The sequence below is a fragment of the Zeus faber genome (assembly GCF_960531495.2).
Source record: "Zeus faber genome assembly, chromosome: 17".
NCBI lineage: Eukaryota > Metazoa > Chordata > Actinopteri > Zeiformes > Zeidae > Zeus > Zeus faber.
This window is the reverse complement of record NC_137204.1, coordinates 25,268,223-25,294,125: the sequence shown is the minus strand read 5'-3', so window position 1 is coordinate 25,294,125 and position 25,903 is coordinate 25,268,223. Positions and strand designations below refer to the sequence as shown.

The 25,903-nt window shown below is 46.5% G+C and overlaps 1 protein-coding gene across 1 annotated transcript in view; it reads right to left on the bottom strand.

The window, feature by feature from the left end:
- cacna1bb (calcium channel, voltage-dependent, N type, alpha 1B subunit, b) overlaps positions 1 to 25,903 on the bottom strand; it is a gene marked incomplete at both ends in the record, with an annotated part of 179,700 nt that overhangs the window by 10,022 nt on the left and 143,775 nt on the right. Inside the window, 12 exons of the mRNA XM_080017276.1 lie at positions 464 to 636; positions 1,776 to 1,885; positions 2,638 to 2,745; positions 4,282 to 4,387; positions 9,515 to 9,611; positions 12,740 to 12,867; positions 13,739 to 13,889; positions 14,326 to 14,417; positions 17,240 to 17,305; positions 18,943 to 19,059; positions 21,325 to 21,408; positions 24,452 to 24,562. Of these exons, the coding sequence (XP_079873402.1) occupies positions 464 to 636; positions 1,776 to 1,885; positions 2,638 to 2,745; positions 4,282 to 4,387; positions 9,515 to 9,611; positions 12,740 to 12,867; positions 13,739 to 13,889; positions 14,326 to 14,417; positions 17,240 to 17,305; positions 18,943 to 19,059; positions 21,325 to 21,408; positions 24,452 to 24,562 (1,343 nt within the window). The remainder of the gene's footprint in view (positions 1 to 463; positions 637 to 1,775; positions 1,886 to 2,637; positions 2,746 to 4,281; positions 4,388 to 9,514; positions 9,612 to 12,739; positions 12,868 to 13,738; positions 13,890 to 14,325; positions 14,418 to 17,239; positions 17,306 to 18,942; positions 19,060 to 21,324; positions 21,409 to 24,451; positions 24,563 to 25,903) is intronic.

Below are 25,903 nucleotides of genomic sequence, written 5' to 3'. Positions count from 1 at the left end.
CCCAGAGGGAAATTGCTAAATATTTAAATATATAAAACATGATTAATTAAAAATATATTCAAGACATAAAAAAAATAAAAATACATCCCGCAGTGATAATAAAGACGGATCAAACCACTGGAGAAATCAATTGAACCGGAGTCACTGGATCATCTTGAAGAAATGCTTTTATTTGGTAGAACTAGATGTAAATTTTCAGTTTTCGCAACTGAAAATGTGCATCTTCATTTTTCAGGTAAGAAATAAAGATTTTACAATCTATATATATATTGGTTGTGTAATGTATGTAGTATCGCATATACTTTATGCGTATGTATGTAATACAAAATATGTATTTTACAATCTATATTTCTTAGGTGTGTGTTTAAAAAGTGTGTCAAAAACCAAATAAACACTGTTTTTGAAAACACGACCAACAAACAGCGAATGGACATGAAGTCCCAGGTGCTGGGGCGTGACTCACAGCGTGTCCCTGCTGGTGAGGGCGGTGCCAGGGAGAGCGGTGGGCTGGGGTTGGGGTTCCGGTGTGGGCTGGGACGGAGGCGGCGGTGGAGGTTTGGCACTCGGGGTTGGCGGTACTACTTCCTGTATGTGAGTGAGCGGCAGCATGGGCCGGAACAGGGCGGCCATTTTGCTCTGCGGGGAATCGAACCACAACGTCGCCCGTTAGCGTAGCGCACAAATTCCATCCGTCGTTCGTGTCGGTATTGATGGGGGTGGTGCTCATTTGGTGACGGGTGAGAGTGAATTCAAATTGAAAGACTGAAATTAAAGCCTGGGTACACAGGCGGCAGGGTCCGCCACCAACAATGGAAGTTGTGGTCAGTAAACTGTCAGTGAACCGTGGATGTGGACGAGCATTCACAAAAAAAGCACAGAAAATATCCCCACCACCTTCAAGTGGCCATAAAACCCCCCAAAATCAATCGATCAGAAGAAGTCAAACTCTGGGGACCCCCAAGTGACCGTCTGCGGCCCTGTCCACACATACGGCATATGGATATCTTTTGAAAGCGTCAAATTTTCTCCGCATTTTGGCCTCCCGTCCAACAGGGAATCGGCCTTTTAGGAACTGGAAACAAAGCTTTTGGTAAAAGGCCTTCCAGGGTGGAGGCTTTTTTCAGAACCCTGTGTTCCATGTATTTGGGTTGGAGGGGCTCCTTGAAAATGCCGCCGCCAAAAATAAGTAAATAAATAAATCTAAAAATGAAATAAATAAATAAATAAATAAATAAACAAACTAATAAACAAACTAATAAATAATAAGAATAATTATAATAATAAAATCATATTCAAAATAAAATATATATATATATAAAACGCAGACGTCAGCACCTCGACCTGTGTCAGGAAGCTACGCGCGACGTGTTCGTGTCTCCATTAGAAGTTTGAAAGTCTCTCCAACATAGGCAACGCCATCCGTACAGTCTCGTGTCTGAATATTATTAAGAACCTTATGTCCTTATGTTCTGCGGCATTGTTTGACATGTGAGTTTGACGACGTATTACCGACCCCCTGCAGGGCTGGCCAGGGCTGGCGTGCCGATGTTTAAAATCTTTTTTGTGCGTTGAGGGCAGGATGTTTTTTTTTTTTTATTAACCGAGCGGAAAAAAAACAACTTGTTTTCGTCAAGATCTGTATCCGTGTGGCTAGGGCCTGGGAGCGAAGACGAGGGTAAGCGTGGATGTTGGATTCTGAATCGCCACTCGGGCGGTGGCGAAAAAAACGGAAGGGCGGTGTAAAGCGGGCGGGGGCGTGCGTGCTCGTGACGCACCTGAGGTCCTCCCGAGGGCTGCTGCTGCTGGAGCTTCTTGGCGCGGTTCTGCTTGTAGTAGTCGAAGATCATCAGGGCGGCGTAGACCTTCCCCACCGTGAGCTCGTTGTCTGGACGGGGGGGGGGGAGCGACACGTCGCGCAGAGTGACCGGCAGGCGGCGCAAGAGCGGCGACGGAGGGCAAAGGGAAATCCGGAGGGAGCTTCGGACGGCGTTTCGTACGCCGCCGCCGGACAGAGGAAAGCACGCACACGATGGTACTTCCCTCCCTCGGTTTCCCTCGCTCTTTCCCTCTTCTCCCTCCCTCCTCCCTCTTCTCACCTCCTCTCTTCTCTTTCGATGTCTCTCTCTCTCTCTCCCTCTCCTCCTCTCCCTACTCCGCTCTGCCTTCCCCTCTCCACCCGCTCTCTATCTATTCATCTCCGCTTCTCGCTCTCTTTCTTTCTCTCCGTCTACATTCTCTCTCTCTCTTTCTCCATCTGTTCTCTCTCCCTCACTCTTTCTAGTTCTCCCGCTGCTCTCTATCCTTTGAGTACCCACTCTAGACATCCCTCATTTTCCTTTCATGCATACTGTAAACTATCCATCCATCCATCTATCTATCTATACAATAGTCCGTCTATCTTTCTATCTACTTTCTCTTCCCTTGTCTTTCTACTCTCTCTTTCTCTCTCTATTTCACCCTCTACTTCCCAATGCACATGTGACAATAATGAAAAGTAGCACTTCATTTAAATTCACAACACACACACTCAAAATGTACTCCAATACCAAGGTACTGGAATACCTGTATAATGACACACTCACTCACTCACACACACACACACACCCACCCACCCACCCACCCCCAGGAGCAGCTCACGTTTGTGTGGAGTCACCAGCAGGTCCACGGTCTTCTGCGACAGGTTCGGCCAAACCCGGTTCAGCTCCCTCTTCAGGTCGGCGTCGCACAGGCGCTGCGCCAGGACCCCTAGGGGGCAGCACCGAGTCATCACATGCAGAGCAAATCAGTGTCCACCCATCCATCTGTCCATCTGTCCATCTGTCCATCTATCTGTCCATCCATCTGTCCATCTGTCCATCTATCTGTCCATCCATCTGTCCATCTGTCCATCTATCTGTCCATCTGTCCATCTATCTGTCCATCCATCTGTCCATCTGTCCATCTGTCCATCCATCTTTCCATCCATCCATCTGTCCATCCATCTGTCCATCTGGTCATCTGTCCATCTGTCCATCCATCTGTCCATCCATCTGTCCATCTGGTCATCTGTCCAACTGTCCATCCATCTGTCCATCTGTCCATCCATCTGTCCATCTGTCCATCCATCCATCCGTCCATCCATCTGTCCACCTGGTCATCTGTCCATCTGTCCATCTGTCTGTCCATCTGGTCATCAGTCCATCCATCCATCCATCCATCCATCCATCCATCCATCCATCCATCTGTCCATCCATCCATCCATCTGGCCATCTGTCCATCCATCAATCCATCTGTCCATCCATTCATCCATCCATCCATCCATCTGTCCATCCATCAATCCATCTGTCCACCCATTCATCCATCCATCCACCCATTCATCCATCCATCCATCCATCCATCCATCTGTCCATCCATCCTTCCATCTGGCCATCCTTCCATCCACCTGGCCATTTGGCCATCTGTCCATCCATCCCTCCATCCATCCCACCATCTGTCCATCCATCCATCCATCCCTCCATCCATCCCACCATCTGTCCATCCATCTATCCATCCATCCAGCTGTCTGTCCATCCATCTGGCCATCTGTCCATCCATCCCACCATCTGGCCATCCATCCATTCATATAGCCACCTGTCCATCATCCATATATCTGTCCATCCATCCACTCATCCATCAATCAATCCAATCATCCATCTATCTGTACGTCCGTCCATCCACCCATCCATCAATCTGTCTGTCCATCCGTCTGTACATCCATCCATCCATCTGGCGATCTGTCCATCCATCCATCCACTCATCCATCAATCAATCCAACCATCTATTTTTCTGTCTGTCCGTCCATTCACCCATCCATCAGTCAATCCAACCATGCATCTGTCCATCCGTCTGTCCATCCATCAATCTGTCCATCTGTCCGTCCATCCACGTGTCCACTCTTCATTCCGTACATTTATTCAGCCATCCATACATCCATCCAGCCATCTGTCCATCTATCCATTCACCCATCCATCATTCAATCCAACCGTCCATCCCATCGTCAGCCCGTCCGTCCACCCGTATGTCCATCCATCTATCCATCCGTACATCTGCCCAACCATCCATCCGTCTGTCCATCCGTCCGTACATCAGTCCAACGATCCATCCGTCCATCCACCCGTCGACGTTTGTCCATCCAACTATCAATCCATCCATCATCCGTCCATCTGTCCATCTATCCATCCATTCCTCCATCCATTCCTCCACCCATCCGCCTGGACATTCATCCGTCCATCCATCCGGTTTGTGGATGTCCCAGTCCCTCACCAGATGCCAGTTTGATCTCCAGGGCGGTGCGAATCAGCGCCATCAGCGTGGAGGTGAAGTGCACCGTGCTGTCGTCAGCAATGGGCATGTTCATCCTCACCAGACGCTGTGGGGAGCAGAGTCCAGAAGGTGAGGAACCACCACCGGATTCCCAGTAGCTCAAAGGAATCTGGAGTTCTGTGTGTGTGTGGGTGTGTGTGTGTGTGTGTGTGCGCGCGTGTGCGTGTTTTTATAGAAGCCAATTCTCGTGATGAGATTTCGTTTACATAATTTACATAAAGAACGCATTCCCAAAAGATGGAGGATGCGTCTGTTGCTGACTTGGGAAACTGAACTGACGTGACTGGATTGAAAACCAACGGTAGTGCCAAATGAATGAATTTTCAGCGCAAGAAATTCCGATGCCAATTATCCAGTCTTACATTTTTTGACGTATACACAATGACTTTGCATTTTTGTAATTACGGAAAATAACACGGACAGGTTTTGGACAAAATGTATGTCAACAGGAGGGGATTATAGAAATAAAACGGAACGTCCAAATAACGTCCATGCAAATAAAATATTTGCATGACACACATCCAAGATTCTTGGCACAACTATGCCGAGGGACAGGCGGAGAAGGAGGAGAACAACTAAAGGGTCATTTTAGAAAACTCAAACTCCCGCACATTGTCTGAACTTGCAGGTGAAATACATTTATGACATCCACAGCCTACGTGTCTCTGGGTCCCTTGTTGAGGCCCAACAGAATCATGCACGCATGCACGTGTAAAATTTGAATATTTTAATTTGACATAAGACTCTGGGAGTGTGATGGCGACATGCATTTGGAGTTATTTCCAAGATAAACATGAAGAAATGAGCTGCAGGGAGAGGCAGGCGGACGGCACGCACAACCAAGCACGGCACGGTAGATGGCGTCAACAGAGTATTTACACACGGCGGGGCCACAGAATTCACGTGGAAAGATGGAGGGAAAGAGTTAATGAAAACGGAGAGTCAATGAAATGAAGGGGAGGGAGAGAGAGAGAGAGGGAGGGAGGGAGGGAGAGGGATGAGAATGAGTAACAAGTGCAGAGATGCCAGAGCAGTGAGGATTAAAATAAAACAAACAAAAAACAAACAAACACAGGAGGACAAATCCGAGTGTGTACAAACACACTAATGCAAACAGACACAAACACACACCCCCGAGCGCGCGCTCGCACACACACACACACACACACACACACACACAGGAATGTGTGCACACGCACACACACATAGTAAGGACCCAGTTAAAACATCTAGTAGGTGAGTGAGGACCCACGTTACTGGTGCACTTCTAAACCAAATAAATAGTCAATTTGGAGACCAGTCCTTACAAATATAGCAAAACACACACACACACACACACACACACACACACACACACACACACACGCACGCACACACACACAAACACACACACTTGAACTGGTATCAAGGTAAGGACCCAGTGAATACATCTTGTAAGTGAGTGAGGACCCACGTTACTGGTACACTTCTAAACCAAATGAATGACAACTGGTCCTCACAAGTATAGTTAAACACATACACACGCATGCCCACACACACACACACACACACACACACACACACACACACACACACACACACACACACACACATCAAATCCAGAGTTTCTAAAAAGACTCTCAGAACATATGAACACTAACACATCGTGAAGTGATGGGAGGAAGACAAGAGGTGACATTCATACCCACGTGCGCACGCACACACACGTGCGTGCACACACACACACACACACACACACACACACACACACACACACGCACACACACCCCACAAGCATCCACACACGTGTCATATGCATACATCAAGAATCAGACAGGTAAACAGGTTAATTCACTCACTCTCTCTCTCTCTATCTCCTTCTCTATTTTTTTCTCCCTCTCTAAGTCTTACTCCCACTCTCAGGCTGTAAAAATAAATTGGAGTTTCAATTCAGAGAAGCAAACTTAATATAATTTTTAGTCAGTTTAGTCAGTTTTTAATGACAGTTTTTTATGAAGATTTAAAGACGTTGTTACTTTAAATAAGTAACTTTAAGCATTAAGAGATAAGATAAGATGCAGTAAAATTAGAAAATTAATATTGAAAAAAAAAAACATCTGTACAGATATAAACAGAGGTTAACAGGGATTCGTCCACAGTTTACAATGTTAAATGTCTTGATTTATTATGTGTGAATATGCTATAATTTAAAAAAATCTATCTATCTATCTATCTATCTATCTCTCACTCACTCCAACATAAACATATAATAAATAATAAAATAATAACAACAATAAAAACACACTCCAAATCACACGTAATGATGTTCTGGGACAAAGACGGTAAATAGCTCCCCAGAGAAGAGGGAGCCACAGGGTCTCTGCATCACCAGAGGACAAACAGGAAGAAGAAATGCTGACAAAAAAAAAAAAAAAAAAAGAGAGAAAATGCTAAATTCTGTCCTCACTCCGGTGCGGTGCGATTGTGAACCCCTCTCGTCAGACCTTTTCCTCTGTCAATTCGTCTCTCAAAAGCCTGAAGTGGTATTTTTGGAGACCTAGACACGTCGGCCCGGACAAGGGGCCCCGGCTGAACGTCTTCTGCCGGGGCAAGGGCAGAGCCAAATTAACCGTGATTCATTCAGACAGCTGTGCACGCACCACACACATTCATGTTGAATGGGAATACGACGAGGACATGCAGCTGGAACGTCGGCTTAACTCGTGCCGAATGCAATTTGAATATACGTGTATATGCAGAATATAAGGATTAATGAAACTGCGCAAAAAATGGGATTCGCGCTCGTTAATTTCATTATTGTTTATCCTTGCCAACAGCTTCTGATCACGAGGACGTAGTGTTATCTGTCCGGGACATACTGTGCTATTCTGTGCCTGCCGCTACGTCGGACAACTGCACCGCGTTAAAGGTTTCCTTTGACTGAAATCACAGAATCATTCAAAGCAATTAAAAAAACGATAATAACGTGGACAATGAGCGTCACACAAAGAACACACCAGGGAGGAAAATAAAAGAGTGGCTGTGGCACACTGACGGAAGGACAGAAGGAAGCAGCACTGACTCTGTAAATCTGGAGGAGATGCCTGAAGTCTGGGATGGAAGTCAAGGAGACAAGGTGGGGGGAAATTTGGGGAAAGGTGTTCTCAGAGGGAAATTGATGAAGGAATTACGGGAGGGATGTTAGTCATAAAGCCTGGGAAGGAAGTCAGGGAGAGAAGTCTGGGATGGGCGTCAAGGACAGAATACTGGAATGGAAGTCAAGGAGGGAAGTCAAGGAGGGAAGTCTGGGAGGGAAGTCAAGGAGGGAAGTCTGGGAGGGAAGTCAAGGACAGAATCCTGGGATGGAAGTCAAGGAGGGAAGTCAAGGAGGGAAGGCAAGGAGGGAAGTCAAGGAGGGAAGTCTGGGAGGGAAGTCTGGGATGGAAGTCAAGGAGGGACGTCTGGGATGGAAGTCAAGGACAGAATACTGGGATTGAAGTCAAGGAGGGAAGTCTGGGAGGGTAAGTCTGGGAGGGAAGTCAAGGAAGAAAGTCTGGGAGGGAAGTCAAGGAGGGAAGTCTGGGAGGGTAGTCAAGGAGGGAAGTCTGGGAGGGTAGTCAAGGAGGGAAGTCTGGGAGGGAAGTCAGAGAGGGAAGTCTGGGATGGAAGTCATGGGGAGAAGACTGGGATGGAAGTCAAGGAGGTAAGCCATGGAAGTCATGGAGAGAAGACTGGAAAGGAGTTGTGGGAAAGGAGTTCTGGGAGGAAGCTTTTGGTATGGAGGTCCGGGAGGGAAGTCAAGGAGGTATTCTGGGAAGGAAGTTAGAAGTCTGGGAGCAAAGTCTGAGGTTGGAAGTCGGGGAAGGAAGTCGGGGAAGGAAGTTGAGCAGGGAGGTCTGGGATGAAAGTTGAGGAGGGAAGTCTGGGAGAGAGGTCTGGGAGGGAAGTCTGGGAGGGAAGTCTGGGAGGGAAGTCAGAGGGAGGGATGCTCTGAAAGGGAGGCCAGGGGAAGGAGGAAAATTCTGGGATGGGGGTCTGGTAGGGAAGTCGAGAAGGTAGTTAGGAGGGGAGTCTGGGAAGGAGGTCAAGGAGAGAAGTGTGGGAGGAAAGTCAGGGAGAGGAAGTCGAGGTCGGGAAGTCCGGGAACAAATTCCGGGAGGGTTGTCTTGGAGGGAAGACAGGGCATAAAGCTGAGTATGGAAGTCTAGGAAAGATAAGTCTGGAATGGGAGTGGTTCTACCTTGTAAGCGACTCGGGGTGGACATTTCTTTCCCAAACCTAGCGGAGGGGACATGTCGCGGAGCATCTCGTACATATCACGATAAATCATGCGGCCGCTTCCCAGGGAAAGATGGTAGAAGGCCATGGAGAGAGGGATGGAGATTCCCATATGAAGAGGAGGTGGGTAAAAAGGGGGAGGGGTGGGAATCACATCAAAACATCAAAATAAAATTGGCATATTCACAATATAGAAAGTTTAGTAACAGTCAAAACAAACAAAAAAAAAAGGAGGGAAACACAGAATCCATGTTATTACGATTTCCCGGATTTTGTGGGGTGGAATGCCATCCCAGCTGGATTTGCGGAGACGAGGATGGATCCCAGTCGGGGGTGGGACAGGATTTGGAGGGATGGGGGGGTGGGAGGGGGGGGGGGGTGCCATAGGATTCCCAGAAGAGAGAGATACTGAATGGAGGGATCCTAGGGGGAAACTAGTGAGTGAGTGAGTGAGTGTGAATTCCAGGTGAAGACGCCGTCTCTTTCCGCATGCTGAGAAACATCCGCAGGAACCATAGCCAGCACGGAAGAAACCAAAGCGCACAACGCTCACTCGCCCGCTCCTATTCTTTTCATCTTCTTCTCAATTCAGGGTGTCCATTTATTTTCATGGACAAACGGGAAACGCTGCACGATGATGGCTGGATAATTACATCCGCGGCGCGTGTGAGACTGACGTGCGGCATTGCTTTCTCCACCTTCTATGGTTGCCTGCCGGGGCAGCTGGTTAGTGGCAGGTCAGCATGGCGGTATACAGTAGGTCGGGTGCGGTTGTCGGGCCGGGTATTCTCTGGCATTGCCAGGGGGGCGGGGGCGGGGGAGAGGGGTTGAGACATTCATTCTAAATAAACCACAGGCCTTTAAAAATATATATATATATATTTATATATATAAAGGTCTGTGTGAGAGTGCAAACCTTATAGGCCACCCTATTTGGGCACTTCTTCCCCAGGCCAAGGGGAGGTGAGATAAAACGCAACAGTTTGTACATATCCTGATAGCATATCCGCCCGCTGCAAAAGAAAGGACATGTTCAACAGGGTTAGAGCACAAACAGCATCAAGCAGCCACACCCATTGAATGAAGAATCGCAACAAGTTGAGGTGTCAGTAATATGTGACTTCATAAAACACCAGGGATGCAAAGGTACACGGTGCGTTATCCAACCGCTCGGCACGCCGCCCCCCACGGTTCAATTCGCTCACGTGAACAGCCGCGTTACGGTGTCGGTCGAGTGCTGCCTCCTAGTGAATCCACTGCGGCGCCTCCACCCGCCGCGCCGGTCGCGGTAGGGTTCCGTGTGGAGCCGGGCGGCATTTCTCTGTTTTGGCGCGAGGGGTCTATTGTTCTTTTCAACTGCGAGCAGCCACGCAGCCTTTTTCAACAGAAACAGGAGATACAACTTAACAACAATGTTTTAGTAAAGAGTGCAATCAATCAAAGTGTCCAGGTGGAAAATAACCCCTTGGGATGGCCCGCCCTCTTTATTACTATGGTGTGTGGATGGGATGGTTTGTGCAGCCACGCCTGATCTGGATCTAGGTGATTGGGTCAGGGTGGCTGCATACCTGTTGCTCATTGGTTGGGCTAACAAGCAGCAGGTTAAAACCCTCATCCACACACACACACACACTCAGGAGAGGAGCCCGGTCGTGACATGTTCTATCTGCTCCTGTTTTATGTTTTGTTGTTTGTTTAAGTTGCCGTCTCCTGCTTCCTCCTCCACATCAGAGGTAGCCTAAGCTCCTCCCTCGCCAGGAGGTAACCCGGCTGAAAAGGAGCGCACCCACTGTCACGACAGGTTCACAAAGCGAAGGCACACACGCACTGGACTGACTGAGGTTTTTATTTCATTAAGTTATTTTACTATTATTTTTTATGTGTGAAAAAAATTCTATCTGTTCTACACAAAAATCACTTAGTATAGAACTGATTTTATTTTATTTTTTTAATTGTAAATCATTTAAAAATATTATATATATATAAATAAATAAATATTAACAGAAATTAATATTTGAATAATCCACTAACCTGGACACCTCCCTTCCAATCAGATGAATTTATGCAAATTATAACAACCAGCAATGACCTTTAACCCCTGTTCTCCCCCTCAGTCATACACACAGAGCGTTACACTAGTTATTTATGGCAGACTATTATAAAAAACATTTTTTACCTGTTTCCAATTTAAAAAAAAAAGTTCTTTAATGTAAAGATACCGAAACCGTACCGTTACCGTGGCCCCAAAACCGTGATACATATCGAACCGTGAGCCCAGTGTTACCGTTGCATCCCTGAATAAACACACGCTTCTCACAGCGAGGACTCCGGTCCGCACCCAGGCCCAAACCTCAACTCAGTCTGAGGCCCGGGTCATATTAGACGCGAGCTGAATGCAGGAAAATGTATCTTCTTTATCTTTCAGATTCATACGTGGAACCTTTGTCTGAGTCCCAAAACGGACTAGAAGGCTTGGATGGCGAATCTGAGCGGATGCAGATAACTCTGCACAAAGGACGCAGCAGACGGAGAGATATCAGGCTTGGAGTCCACCGCCTTGCTTTGGAGGAGACGAGGAGGGCGGGAAGCGAAGGTGAGCCCAGGGGAAGACGACCTTTGCCCACGTCGCCGAAATCCCCGAGGCGGCAGGGCTTTCAGCGCGAGGGTTTCACAGATTTTTTCGGCAAACAATTTCCCACGCGACCTCTATTTATTCCGAAGGCACCGGCGTGCAGAGCATGCCCACTCTCACCGCCGCCGTGGTACAACCTCCCTCGATGGAAGCGAGTTGGGTTCCCCCGCTGTCCATTCGCCAAAAATGGTTAGAATTTCATTTGGAAAGTACGGCATCGCTCCTCGACAGGGGCAGCGTCATTTTAGTCCAAAGGAATAAACATTGGGTCGTCTTGCAGTTGCCGTCATGGCGGACGGCCGGGGGGCTTCACCAGCCTGACGCAGCCTCAGACAGACTTCGCTCAGACTGCTCAGGGAGGGGGGGCGGCAGCTACCTTTATTCATGTGTTTATTTATTTGTTCCGGACTGTCAGGGAAAAGCGAGTGACAGGGAGGGGGGGCACAGAGGGGGCACTGGAATAAACCTGTATTCCCCAGTCAGGAAAAACAAAATCGAAATAGCTGCTTCTCCCGCGTCACAATGACAGACGGAGGAGCTTTAGGAGCCGTCGGCTTAGCGGGGAGAGGAGGGCTGAGCAGACGCCGCAACGTTCTGCTGGATTTATTATATGCATCCGTTGGGCCGGGGATGGGGTTGTTTGGGGGGGGGGTTGGCCCTCAGCCCTGCTCCTCAGGCTTAGTGTCGCTCAGAAGGCCCCCCCACCCCACACACACACACACACACACACACACACACGCACACACACGCACGCACCTCACAGAGCCATCCTGCTGGGACTGAAACTGCCACTCCAAGACACATTCCTACTGTATATCAGCCAGTACATCCCCCAACACACACACACACACACACACACACACACACACACACACACACAAATACACATCCATGCACACACATACACACACACACACACACACACACACACACACACACACACACAAACATGCAAACACACACGCAACTCACACACGCACACACACAAGCTAATACAGACAGACACACAAATACATGCACAAACACACACACATATACATGCAAACAGACACACACACACACACACACATACACACACACACATACATGCACATACAAGTACATGGAAACATACACATAAAAACACACACCCATACATGCAGAGAGACACACACACAATCACACACACACACACACACACACACACACACATACATACATGCACACGCACACAAACATGCAAATACAGACAGAAACACACATACATACACACACAAAATCACACATGCAGACACACACACACAAACACAAAAACATGTATATGCACACACCTACACACACAGTTAAACACACACACGTGTATTGCATCCACAAGCGCACACACACACACACACACACACACACACACACACACACACACACACACACACACACACACACACACACACACACACACACACACACAGACTGTCAAAAGTTCCGCACCTGCCCAGCCTCCCTTCTGAGCATCTCGCTGCCCTCGTCACTCACCAGGCGGCCGGGTCGTACTCCGCCCACACCCGGATGAACTCGTCCAGGTGGTGCGGCCCCAGGATGGACGCGTCCCTCGTCAGGTACTCGAAGTTGTCCATGATGACGGCCACAAACAGGTTCAGCATCTGCGGAGGAACACACAGCCAATGGAATCAGGACACACACGTTGTGGTGTAGTAGAGCAACCATGTGCAGGTACAACAAGGTTATTAAATACATTTTAAAGGAGGGTGTTCACAGGTCATACAGGGAGAATAACCTTTACACAACGTTGTTGATGGTTCATTTAATATTACAGTACAATGAACACAATTATATTCATAGACAGACAGACAGACGGACCCAGATAGATAGACAGACAGAGAGACAGAGAGACAGACAGACAGACAGATAGACTGATAGATGGAAAGATAGATAGACAGACAGACAGACGGACAAACAGAGAGACAGACCTCGTCAGACAGACAGATCTAGACAGACCTACGGTAGATAGATAGATAGATAGATATTTACATATATAGATAGATAGATAGATAGACAGAGAGAGAGACAGGCAGACAGACAGATCAAGACAGAGAGACAGATCTAGACAGACAGACCTACGATAGATGGAAAGATGGATAGATGGGGGGACAGACAGACAGACAGACAGACAGATAGACTGATAGATGGAAAGATAGATAGACAGACAGACAGACAGACGGACAAACAGAGAGACAGACCTTGTCAGACAGACAGATCTAGACAGACCTACGGTAGATAGATAATTAGATAGACAGACAGACAGACAGACAGACAGACAGACAGACAGATAGATAGATAGATAGATAGATAGATAGATAGATAGATAGATAGATAGATAGATAGATAGATAGATAGATAGATGGATGATGGATAGATAGATGACGGACAGACAGACAGACAGACAGACAGACAGACATAGATAGACAGGCAGACAGGCAGACAGGCAGATAGGCAGGCAGACAGAATACTGACCAGGAAGGAGCAGAGGAAAATGAAGGAGACGAAATAGAAATATGCAAAGTCGCTGCCGCAGTCTTTGACGCTGGAGCCGGAGAGTTTGTCGCACGGTCGGTTGCTGAGACACGCCAGCATGATCTCGTGCCAGGCCTCACCTGTCGCACTCCTGAGGAACGCACGCATGCACACACACACGCATGCGCACACACACACACACACACACACACACACACACCTAAATATAAAAACATAACCACAAACAACACACATGGTTCATATCTGGTGGTTTGGGGGGATTTGGGGCTCGTGGGGTGAGACACAGGAGCTGCGTCGTGGCTCCGTCGTTGGGCGTCGCAGCCGTCGTCCGTCCACCGCAGGGTTGCCGGTTCGACCCCCGGCTCCTCCGGGGCTTATTTGCCGAGGTGTCCTTGAGCAAGGCACCTGACCCCCGAGAGGTGGGGAGGAGCTGCAGGGCGGGGGGGGGGGGGGGGTGTGAAGGGGCCGGAGAAGCGCCGTCCCAGCGCCGCCCGTTCAGCTTTCAAAACCCAAATAAACAAAACAAAAAACACAAAAAGAGGGGGGAGAACATGGAGTTCAGGCACCTGAAGAGAAGAATCAAAGCCTGGAAAAATGTCTGAAAGTTGTTGTGATGGTGGATGGCCGTGTCCTTGTTCAGCTCAATGTTCCCAAAGACCTGGAGGAGAGAGAGAGAGAGGGAGAGAGAGAGGGTGGGAGAGAGGGGGAGGGAGAGAGAGAGAGAGAGGGAGAGAGAGAGAGGGTGGGAGTGGGAGGGAGAGAGAGAGAGAGAGGGTGGGAGGAGAGAGAGGGAGAGAGAGAGAGGGAGAGAGAGAGAGGGAGAGAGATTTAGAATAGCAGTGACTGCACCGTGATGTGGATGTAAAAAGGCAGCGTGTGCTCAAGCAGCAGGATGTGAGTTGACACAGTTTGTTTACAACGAACGTTTAGTTTTTCATCTCAGCTTCCATTTTTTATCGTTTTGTTTCCTGTTATTTTTAGGTTCTATCTGTTGGTCATCACTGGATTTAGTGTACAGAGGTACTGTGACAATGTAGCTTGAATTGAGTATCCATCTATCTATCCATCCATCCATCTACTTATCTATCTATTCATGCGTCTGTTTGTCTAACCGTCTATCTGTCTATCTCTATTTCCATCTATCATCCGTCTATCTATCTATCCATCTATCCGTCTGTCTATCCATCTATCTGTCTGTCTGTCTATCTATCTATCTTTCCATCTATCAGTCTATCTGTCTATCTGTCTGTCTGTCTGTCCATCCATCCGTCCTTCTGAAAATGGCTCTGAGAGAATTGAGCAGTTGCCGTGGTTATACAATGGTCATGGATGTTGATCTGAAAGTACTGTGGTGTTAAGACTTGTTGTGTACCTTCATGTGTGTGTGTGTGTGTGTGTGTGTGTGTGTGTGTGTGTGTGTGTGTGTGTGTGCGTGCGTGCGCGTGCTTGTGTTGATGCTTTGATAACGGCCTTGCTCTAAAAGGTCCCGTTGGGAGTGGTGCTACGCTCAGTTATTCACAGGAGCCGCAGCGAGGCCGGAGCTCTCAGCCGCCACCACCGGAGGAGCCTTGACACGAAACCATCAAATTCACACATGGCCGTCAGTTCACATTTTCATACTTTACATGACTTCGTATTACCATCATTACGGTCGCTCTGGATGTGCGACGAGCTGGGGTTCGCTAAAGATATTCACGGTGCATATTCAGGCATTCTTGCTTCCGGGAAAAACAACAACGACAAACTTTTCATTTTTATTCGACGTTCATTTCATCAGAATTACGTCTCCACGGAAGAAAATAACTGACATTTCTCCCCTGATGGAGCCTCGCCCATGTCCTGTCTTTAGGGACCGCCCTAAAATACACCGCCGATCGTTTCTGTGAGAACCGAAAACATTCAGCGGCATCCCAGCGACGAGGTGGAGAGCTCGTCGCTGGGAAAAGGTTTTTGTCTTCAGCACAAACTATTATGGTCTTCCAGCGCCGGTGGTCGAAGTTTAACAAAGTTGGGGTTTTTTTCGATTAAAAAAAAATAATAATAATAAAATAAAAAATAGAATAATCCCTTTGTAGCTACTACGGCATACGGTTAAAAATCAAACGATCAAACGAGGTGATAGAAAATCCAACCATGAAACGTGGAAACAGTGTTGGACGGGTTCGTTAGTCGACCTCAGAGGAGCGCCGCAGTGCCCCAAACCCTATCCCCGCAACCCTTGATTTAGGGTTCATTGCCTCCGTCAACGGTGAAACCCACAGGCTGACTGAAAGGTGATGGCCAGCGGTCCCCTCCCGCAGACACGGCGCCACGCAGAGCCCTATAGGGTCATGGCAACAAGGGGCGACGTGGCGCGGCCATCCACGCGGTGTCAAACGTCACGACGGGGGGCCGCGCCGCTCAACACCCGGCCCAGGGATCCAGATCCAGGCTTTTCCGGAGCAAAGGTCGAATCAGACGTGAGTTGTGAAGTTGGATGTCGGTAGAGTTACCTCTCTGGAACGGGAGCCTACGGCGGTTCTCGCTCGGGCAAATTTTGGCTGGCGATTAAATTATGATGATAAATCTGTTTTTTTTTTAAATTAATTTCATAAAAATGGCTTTATTTAGATATAGCGCTTTAAATTCTTGGACAGATGAAATAAAAGCAGAGCGCTCGGATCAAGAATTTAAAAGACAAAGGAACATTAATAAACGGCAATTAAATTAATTAATTAACTTGTAAAAGCGGATAAAGAGGCAAGACAAATAAATAACAATACAAATAAATAAATAAATACATTATTATAATAAGAAATATAAATTAAAAGGCAAAAAATAAAAAATAAAAAAAAAGTAAGTAAAACATAAAATAGATCTTTATGACACTTCCACATTCCATGCACCGTGACATTGGCTTCCTAACGAAATCCGCCTTAAACTCGCCTTTTAATCGTGGAATCTGACAATATATACGACGAAACAATTGTGAATAGGCGATGATGATGTAGGTGAAATCTGTAATACCGGTGACATCTGTAGACGGGTGTTATGCAGAGTTTTTCCCCCCGGGACAAGAAAAGCCCCCCACCCTGGGGCAGGGGACCGATCCCAGCCGTCCTGCCTTCCCAAAAAACCCACGCTCGGCACCCGTTCATATTGCTTGTAGTTCGAGAGAAGTTTTGGACCGGACCTCTGGAATTTGTTCCCGACCTCTAACTTTATTGGAGATTCATGAGTTAAGCTTTTAATGAAAAAAGTTTTGAATTTAGCAGGGCTTCTGATATTCATCTGATATGCCAAGGTCGGACTTAAGTACCTTTCAAACAGCTGTCCACAGCTGAGGGGGGCATCTATCAGCCTCAAAACGAGTTGTGAAAGCACGTAACGCCGGGGAGCCGTGACAAAGCAAAAATTAATAATCACATTTTCTTTGGGGGGGATATTTCCATCCCATAATCAATATTCTGTCCTTTGAGGGAAAAGCCCGCCGTGACGTACCTGCATGCCAATAATGGCGTAGATGAAGAACAGCATGGCGATGAGCAGGCAGACATAAGGCAGCGCCTGAAATAAAAGAAAAACAATGCTATCATTTACAGATGTGGATTAAATGTAACTGCGAGCCCTAAGGGGGAAAGGTTTTTCATTAAGTATGTCTTTAACATGTAACAAGAAGTAATTACCTATTGGCTAAAACTACAGTGAGTCATTTTTTCCTGAAATGTTTTCCTTTTTAAATGACTTAGTAAGGTAATAAGTAAGATACGGTTATAATAATAAAAAATATATAATTATAATAATAATAATAATAACAAATATAATAATAATAATAATAATACAAATTTAAAATTAAAATAATAATAATTAATAAAAACATTGAATAAATAAAGCAAGTAAGAGTTACTCCTCAGAGTTTGTACACAAATACCTTTTTTTACCCGCTATGGCTACACACAAACATCCAAACTCTCTTCAAACAAACTGTATATAAAAAAAACAGAAAACAGCCACACACGGTCACACATGCGCGCGCGCACACACACACACACACACACACACACACACACACACACACACACACACACACACACACACACACACACACACACACACACACACACACACACACACACACACACACACACAGCTTCTCAACCTTATCATTATTATTATTTTTATTATTGTGATTATTATTATTGATACTATTATTATTATTATTATTATTATTATTATTATTATGTTTATTAATAAGGATTAAATCCCAGTCAACTTGACCTGGGGGGTGAGTTCCCTTAATCAGGAGTTTATTCCCTCAGCAGAGCAGCGATCACCTCCATGGTGATTAAGGAACCACCGAGCGTCGCATCGAGCTCCAGACGCATTAGAAATTCACTCCACTCCAGTCTGGGAGGGATTTAGGGAACAAGTCGGCCGCGTGTAAACATCAGGACACAAACCGCTTCCTTATCAGATGGAGAGGGATACTCTGACTAGACCCCAAATAAATTTCAGCATTGTTATTTTATCTACTCATTCATCTCTTCTGAGGAGCAGGGCGTTGAGTTTCTCCGTATGTGTGCATGCATGCTCACAAGAGGGAGAATGCATGCTCGCATGGGGGAGAATGCATCCTCACATGCGGGAGAATGCATCCTCACATGGGGGAGAATGCATGCTCACATGGGGAGAATGCATGCTCGCATAGGGGAGAATGTGTGCTCCCATGGGGGAGAATGCATGTTCACATGGGGGAGAATGCATGATCACATGGGGGAGAATGCATGCTCACATGGGGGAGAATGCATCCTCACATGGGGGAGAATGCATCCTCACATGGGGGAGAATACATCCTCACATGGGGGAGAATGCATCCTCACATGGGGGAGAATGCATGCTCACATGGGGAGAATGCATGCTCACATGGGGGAGAATGCATGCTCGCATGGGGGAGAATGCATATTCACATGGGGGAGAGTGCATGCTCACATGGGGGAGAATGCATATTCACATGGGGGAGAGTGCATATTCACATGGGGGAGAATGCATATTCACATGGGGGAGAATGCATGCTCGCATGGGGGAGAATGCATCCTCACATGGGGAGAATGCATCCTCTCATGGGGGAGAATGCGTGCTCGCATGGGGGAAAACGCATGCTCACATGGGAGAGCGATATCTCTGTTTTCTTATTTCCTCTCTACCTTGAAGGACTGGACGAAGGTCCAGAGCAGGATGCGGATGGTGTAGCCCTGCCGCAGCAGTTTGATGAGGCGAGCCGCTCTGAACAGCCTCAGGAAACTCAGGTTGATCAGCTTGTCCTGGGAAGAGAGGGGGGTGACGGAGGGAGTGAGACAAACTGACGTAGCAGCAGCATCATTGCTGATGCTCACGGGGCACATGTAACTTTTAAATTAGAAAACAGTGAAGTTTTAACTATTCATCATTTTGCTGGCGGACCATGGATCCCTTATTATTAATTTTTTGTATTTCTCATTACTTGGTTATTCTTGCATTTTATATCCATTTACTGATTTATTATTTTTGTAATTTTTATTTTTTTAATACATTGTAATTACCACCGGGACTAGTTTTATTTTCTTTACAATTTGTCCGTCGTAACATGATTCTCCGTGGACTTCATCCCAGTCTGCTGTATATCGTATTTCCTCAAATATAAACCGTAAGTCAAATAAAAACCGGGGCCCTAATAAATGCCGGGGGCGTGGTCTACAAAAAAAATAAAAGCTTGCCTCAAATATAGACTGCGGGAAGAACTGATCGGAGCTGTGGCGCTGGTCCGGTGCGGAGCTCTGCTCCCAGACAAAGCGAATATAAACAGTGTGTTTTTGTTGTAGATGCATTTTATTTACTCCATTTCCTACTGCTGCTTAGCAGATCTCAGATCGCTTCTTGGGGCACATGCCCCAAGAAGCCCTGAGCGCTCTCGCTCTCCAGCGCTCCAGGCAGGAAGCGGTGCTTTAAAGGCAAACTCAGAAAACGAATTCCCCGTCCGCTACCAACACAGGTGTGACGTTTAGGGTACTGTAGCTACTAGTGATCCCTTTTTTCACCATACATGTGTTTGCATGACATGGCACCTAGACGGAAGTTTAATTTAAAAATTCATAATAAATATGAGCAAATATACTTATTAAGCAGAGGTAATTCGATATAAAAGTCTGCCTCTAATATAAGCATGCTTCCAATAAAGGCCTGGTAGCCTCTGCAGTTGAGGTAAATAAAGGCCCCGGTCACTATTTGAGGAAATGCGGTATGTCCCCGTGCTCCACATGTCGAGCGGCTAAAATAATGAATTTGAAGTTTGGATTTCTGCGTTTTTAATCTTGGACTTTGCCCATTTATTTATTTGCACTTTTACTCCTAATTATCGGTGCGTCTGCCGTGGTGTCGACGGCCTTTCTGTTTTTCGCAGGAATACGATGAGACAATGAATGGCCCCGAGAAAAAGTCGAAAGTCGGCAGATGTGTCTCTTTACTACGTTAAACCGCGCAGCGCATAGAGGCGAGTACACCCCCGTTACACTTGCACAGATTTCTTCCCTGTTTTTTCCGTACCCCACGAAACCCCCGTACGAGTACAGAAGCCAAACAGCCCACGCCGACGTCCCCGGGCGACAGCCGCGCACGTCGGCTCGGCGCGCAGGTCGGAGAAGCGGGGAATCCGGCCCGTAAATCAGCGGCCGGCCGGAGGCGCCACTTACCGTCTAGGGAAGCAGAGGCGGCCGGATGTGATGGATGCGGCACAGTGACGGCACAGGCGCCAGCAAAGACACAGCAGAGGACGGAGACACAGAGACAGAGGGAGGAAGAAGGAAAGGAACGGAGAGGACAGGAAGAGAAAGGAAAGGGAAGGAAAGGAAAGAAAAGGAAAGGAAAGGAAAGGAACGGAAAGGAAAGGAACGGAAAGGAAAGCCGAGATAAAAAGACAACGGCGATCACACAAAGAGAAAACCACAGGAGCACAGAGAAGCTTCGCCGCAACGAGCAGTAAACTCAGTAAACACAATAACCTCTGATGTAGCAGGCAGCAAACACTTAGGGGGACGTTTTTGACACCCATTAAGTCGACCCGCTACTTCAATAAAGGGGTTTGCTGCGACAATTGTTTTTTTTTTTTTATCTATTTTTGAAGCACAGCGGGTTCGGAAAATTGAAAATAAAACTAGAAATGAATGAAATTGTCTAATGTGTGGAAGCAATACTTCAATAGACAATACCCAGATTTTTGTTGGTTTTACCCGGTTAAATTCCAGGTCCCGGAAGCAAAAGTTGTGTCATGTTTTCGCTTTGATCAATCAGTTTGACCCGCCGGATTGATGCAGATTGGCAAATCAACATGGAGGCCTCAAAATCCCTCTGATTATAGCGTGGTTACAATGAGTTAGAAAAACTGAAAATGTGCTGTGACTTTTGACTCCCATCCACTGTATGAAAAGTGCGTGAAAGGAGCTTTGCTGGAACGCTGTGAACCCGATCGGTGAGAAGGTTCTGACTTCGAAACGACCTCAAAGTGACGGAAGGAAAAGGGCGTCGGGGCGACGCACGGCGGCTGCATCACTTACCTTAATCTCCGTAACTAAGATGTCTGTGATGCTTCCCAGGACGGTCACAAAGTCAAACACGTTCCACGCTGCTTTTAGGTAATTCTACAGAAACGGAGAAAACACAGAACAAGATAGATAGGTAGACAGGCAGGCAGAGAGACAAATAGAATAATATTTTGACATTATTATTATTATTATAATTATTATGTCACGGCATCCGTAGGTAGCGGAATGTGCAGCAGTCTGTGGTGGTTTTCAAAACGCACTCCCAAAGAAAGTTGTAAAAACGTTGAATAATTTTTTGTACAAATAAGGTGTGACAAACGTTGACCCAAACGGTTCCATAATTTCTATTTAACTCCAAAGATATTGAAAAAAAACAACTAAAAGTCATAGGGAATAGCCATAAAGTGGTCAAAACTGGCATTGAACCACAGATGGCATCGAACCTGCAGGACCATGGGAAGCTCCGTGGCCCGCAGCTGTTACTGTGCAGCGGCCCGGAACTTGGTAGAGTAAACTATATTAAATCAACGGCCTTCATTTCTACATTGTAATATTAAGACTCAGTGCGAACTTGAATTTCTTAAGTTAAAAAATGTGATGAATAAACATTTTATTCATGTAATAAATGAACTGTGTGGGTAGAGTACATTTTTATGGATTCACTGATTCTATTTAAATGTTTTATAGTCACTGCACATAAACCTTAAAATACGAAGTAAAACCTGGGGTCCCCCAACCAAGCCCCTCTCCAATGGAGAGGCATTACAGTAAGTAGTAGTAGAGGTAGTAAGTAGGTAGGTGGGTAGGTAGGTAGGTAGGGAGGAAGGTAAGTAGGTAGGAAGGTAAATAGGTGGGTAGGTAGGTCGATAGGGAGGAAGGTAAGTAAGTAGATAGGAAGGTAAATAGGTAGGTAGGTAGGTAGGTAGATAAAGAGGTAGGGAGGGAGGAAAATAGGTAGGGAAAGTAATAGGTAGGAAGGTAAGTACGTAGGTAGGTAGGTAAGGAGGTAAGTAGGTATGTAGGTAGGTAGATAAATAGGTCGGAAATTAAATAGGTCGGTAGGTAGGGAGGTAAGTAGGTAGGAAGGTAGATAGGTAGGAAGGTAAGTAGGTAAGAAGGTAAATAGGTAGGTAAGGAGGTAAGTAAATAGGAAGGGAGGTAGGTAGGAAGGTAAGTAAATAGGAAGGGAGGTAGGTAGGAGGGTATGTAGGCAGGTAGATAGGTAGGTAGGAAGGTCAGTAGGTAGGGGGGTAGGTAGGTAGGAAGGTAAGCAGGTAGGAAGGAAGGTAGGTAGGAAGGTAGGTAGGTAGATAGGTAGGTAGGGGGGTAGGTAGGTAGGAAGGTAAGCAGGTAGAAAGGAAGGTAGGTAGGTAGATAAGTAGGTAGGGGGGTAGGTAGGTAGGGAGGTAAGCAAGTAGGAAGGAAAAAAGGTAGGTAGAAAGGTAGGTAGGGGGGTAGGTAGGTAGGAAGGTAAGCAGGTAGGAAGGTAGATCGGTAGGAAGGTAGGTAGGTGGATAGGCAGGTAGGAATGTAAATAGATAGATCAGGGGACAAACAGGAAACAGTTTGCATCCATATCTACATGCACACACCGTCAGCGGTACCAGGACACTCAGTCACTGTGAGGACCGGGCTCCGTCGCCCCCTGGTGTTGGGTTATTCCTCGGCGCTGCGGCCGCCGTGTGTTTACACTGACAGACAGCGGCTCCATCCGTCTCGGCTTAACAGCTAAACAGGTGGAGGTAAGCGACGTGTGAAGGAACCCATTTAATAAATGGACCCGGTAAATGGAACGGGGCCAGAGATGAAATGCCTCGCCGCGGGCCAGACGGCACCCGTGTTGCTGGAGAAGATTTATTCCTTTGTGCCGCCGCCTCACCCCCACCCTCGCCCCCACCGCCTCCTCCTCCTCCTCCTCCTCATCCATCTGTTCATCCCTTCTTCTTGTACACCTCACCCGCCTCACCCTGGGCCCCACAACCGAGACCTTGGACATCACTTTGCTCGCCTGACCTGTGGCATCTAACGCCTGCTCTTAAGACGTCCTCTTAGACAGATCTATCTATCTATCTATCCATCCATCCATCCATCCATCTATCTATCTATCTATCCATCTGTCTATCTGTCTGTCTGTCGGTCTATCTGTCTGTGTGTCTGTCTGTCTGTCTGTCTGTCTATCTATCTATCTATCCATCTATCCATCTATCCGTCTATCTATCTATCTATCCATCCGTCTATCTATCTATCATCCATCCGTCTATCTATCTATCTATCTATCTATCTATCTATCTATCTATCTATCCATCCGTCTATCTATCTATCTAACTATCCAGCTATCTATCTATCTATCCATCCATCCATCCATCTATCTATCTCTTCTACACAGATAAAACTGCAACCCATCAAACAGAGCCCTGCAACAGTAGTATCAAATACTCACATACCATATTTCGACAATGTCCAAAATTCACCAATTTCTGGGAAAATGTATCCATGACAGTGCATAGTACAGTATATTTGGACACCAGATAACTGTGACATACACCGCGTTACATCACTTATCACTTTATCACCTGACTGGGGAGATGGTCACCGGTGAAGATTTTTACTCATTTAAAACATCGTTAGTGCCTTTCAAGAGGATGGTTTACACTTGAACCCCAAACTCAAGAAGAACGGGTCGATATAATCCAAGAGATTTGTGCCGTGGAAAAATTAATATACGGTGTATCATGAGGGTATAAGAAGGACAATTTGAGTAAAAATGGCACACGTGGATAAGGTTTACATCTCAACAGTCGGACACTCGAATACAGAATATGACGATTTGATAATAACGGCTGTAGGAATATTGAAAAATGCACAAATTTTATGAGATAACTTCCCTGTTTTTGTGTGTATTTCTGAAACTTAATACAAAATCAAAAAGCCTCGGGGGGGAAAAAAGCCAAACAAGGTGTTTATTTGGTGGCTTTCCAGCATATCGGTCATTTAGACGGACCCGATTTGGTGATGGCAGTGACGCTTAACCGCTTTCAAAGAGATTTCTCACGGTATGCGCAATCTGGAGTATAATATATCTTTTTAAATGTGCTAAACTGGTGTGTTCCGGGGTAACCACGGCGCCTTGTGAGCTCACCAGCGGACCGAAGGCGATGACCTTGAGGATGCACTCCAGCGTGAAGAGGGCCGTGAAGACAATGTTCAGGTATTTCAACATGGCCTCGTACGCGTACGGTGCTCCGTAGAACTGAGGAGGCAAACACACGAGAGGTAGTCAATTACGTTGAGTCTCTTCCGGAAGGTAAAGCCCCTCCTCCCCGCTGTTCCTCAACTGAAATATCTTCATTATCATCCGTAGAATTCATAGAAACACTGTCTCTCTCTCTCTCTCTCTCTCCTAGACACACATAAGTGGATTAAATGGCCAGATTGCACAACTAGGCAGAGATTTTATTTGGGGTTTGGCTTAAACTCGTGTGGTTATCATGGATTGATGCAGGAAAAATAATCCTCCTTATAAGTGGAAAATAAGCCCCGTCTACCGGGGAGCACCGCATCGATCGATACCTGGAGGACGGCCAGGTCGGTCTGGAGACTAATATACAGTAAGTGTAACAAGGGCCGGCCATGAAACTTGTGTCAATAATGAATTCTCAGCAGCAGGCTCTGACCTTTATCTTTACTTCGCTGTTGTACTTCAGGCTTAGTGCTTCACTGCTAACACTAATATAGTGGGGGAAAAAATTGATACATGCGTGTGGTTCAAGCAGCCACACCCTTCTTGGGTCTAGGTAGTTGGGCCCGGGATCAGTGTGGCTGTACGCCTGTTGATTGTTAGAGTAATCAACAAGCAACAGGTAAAACCCCCATCCACACACACACACACACGCACACCACACACACACACACACACACACACGCAAACAACACACACACACACACACACACACAGCAGAGGAGCCCCTGTCATGACACGTTGTCCATCTGCTCCGGGCTTGTTCCACCTTGCACACTCCGTACAATTAAACCGGTGTGTTTTATACTCCATTGTCTGTACCTCTGTGTCGGAGGGCTCTGAAAATGACACTCGAGTGGCGTGTGGCAGTTCTGGCCGAACTTTTACAGCTCTTCAGTTATTTATTCATGACTTATATTTGTTACATTTGGCATTGATTTTGAATTCCATGCAAGCCCTCTGTCTTATATAAGACCGAATGGGCAAGGTAAAAACAACAACAAATGAAAAATTCTCAACGTGTCTGAGAATAGTAAGAAAAATGACTGATTATAACTGATATATAACTGATTCTTGAAACTAGAAACGATTTAATCTCAATAGAGATGGGAGGATCAGTAGACGCATCGAGCGTGCCTAGCTCAAACTCTAGCCAGAGAAGATTGTGCATCAGGCATTAATCCTACAACATAAGCTTATTCCCCAAACTACGCACATGATGTTGTCTAAATAAGGTCTTGCAAAAACTATAATTTTCAACTATTACAATGTTATTTTGCAGTAGATACACTCCACGATGGGTATGGGGACAGATTGCCCGAGGTGATCTTAGGCTTGAGTGCAGCTGCTCAG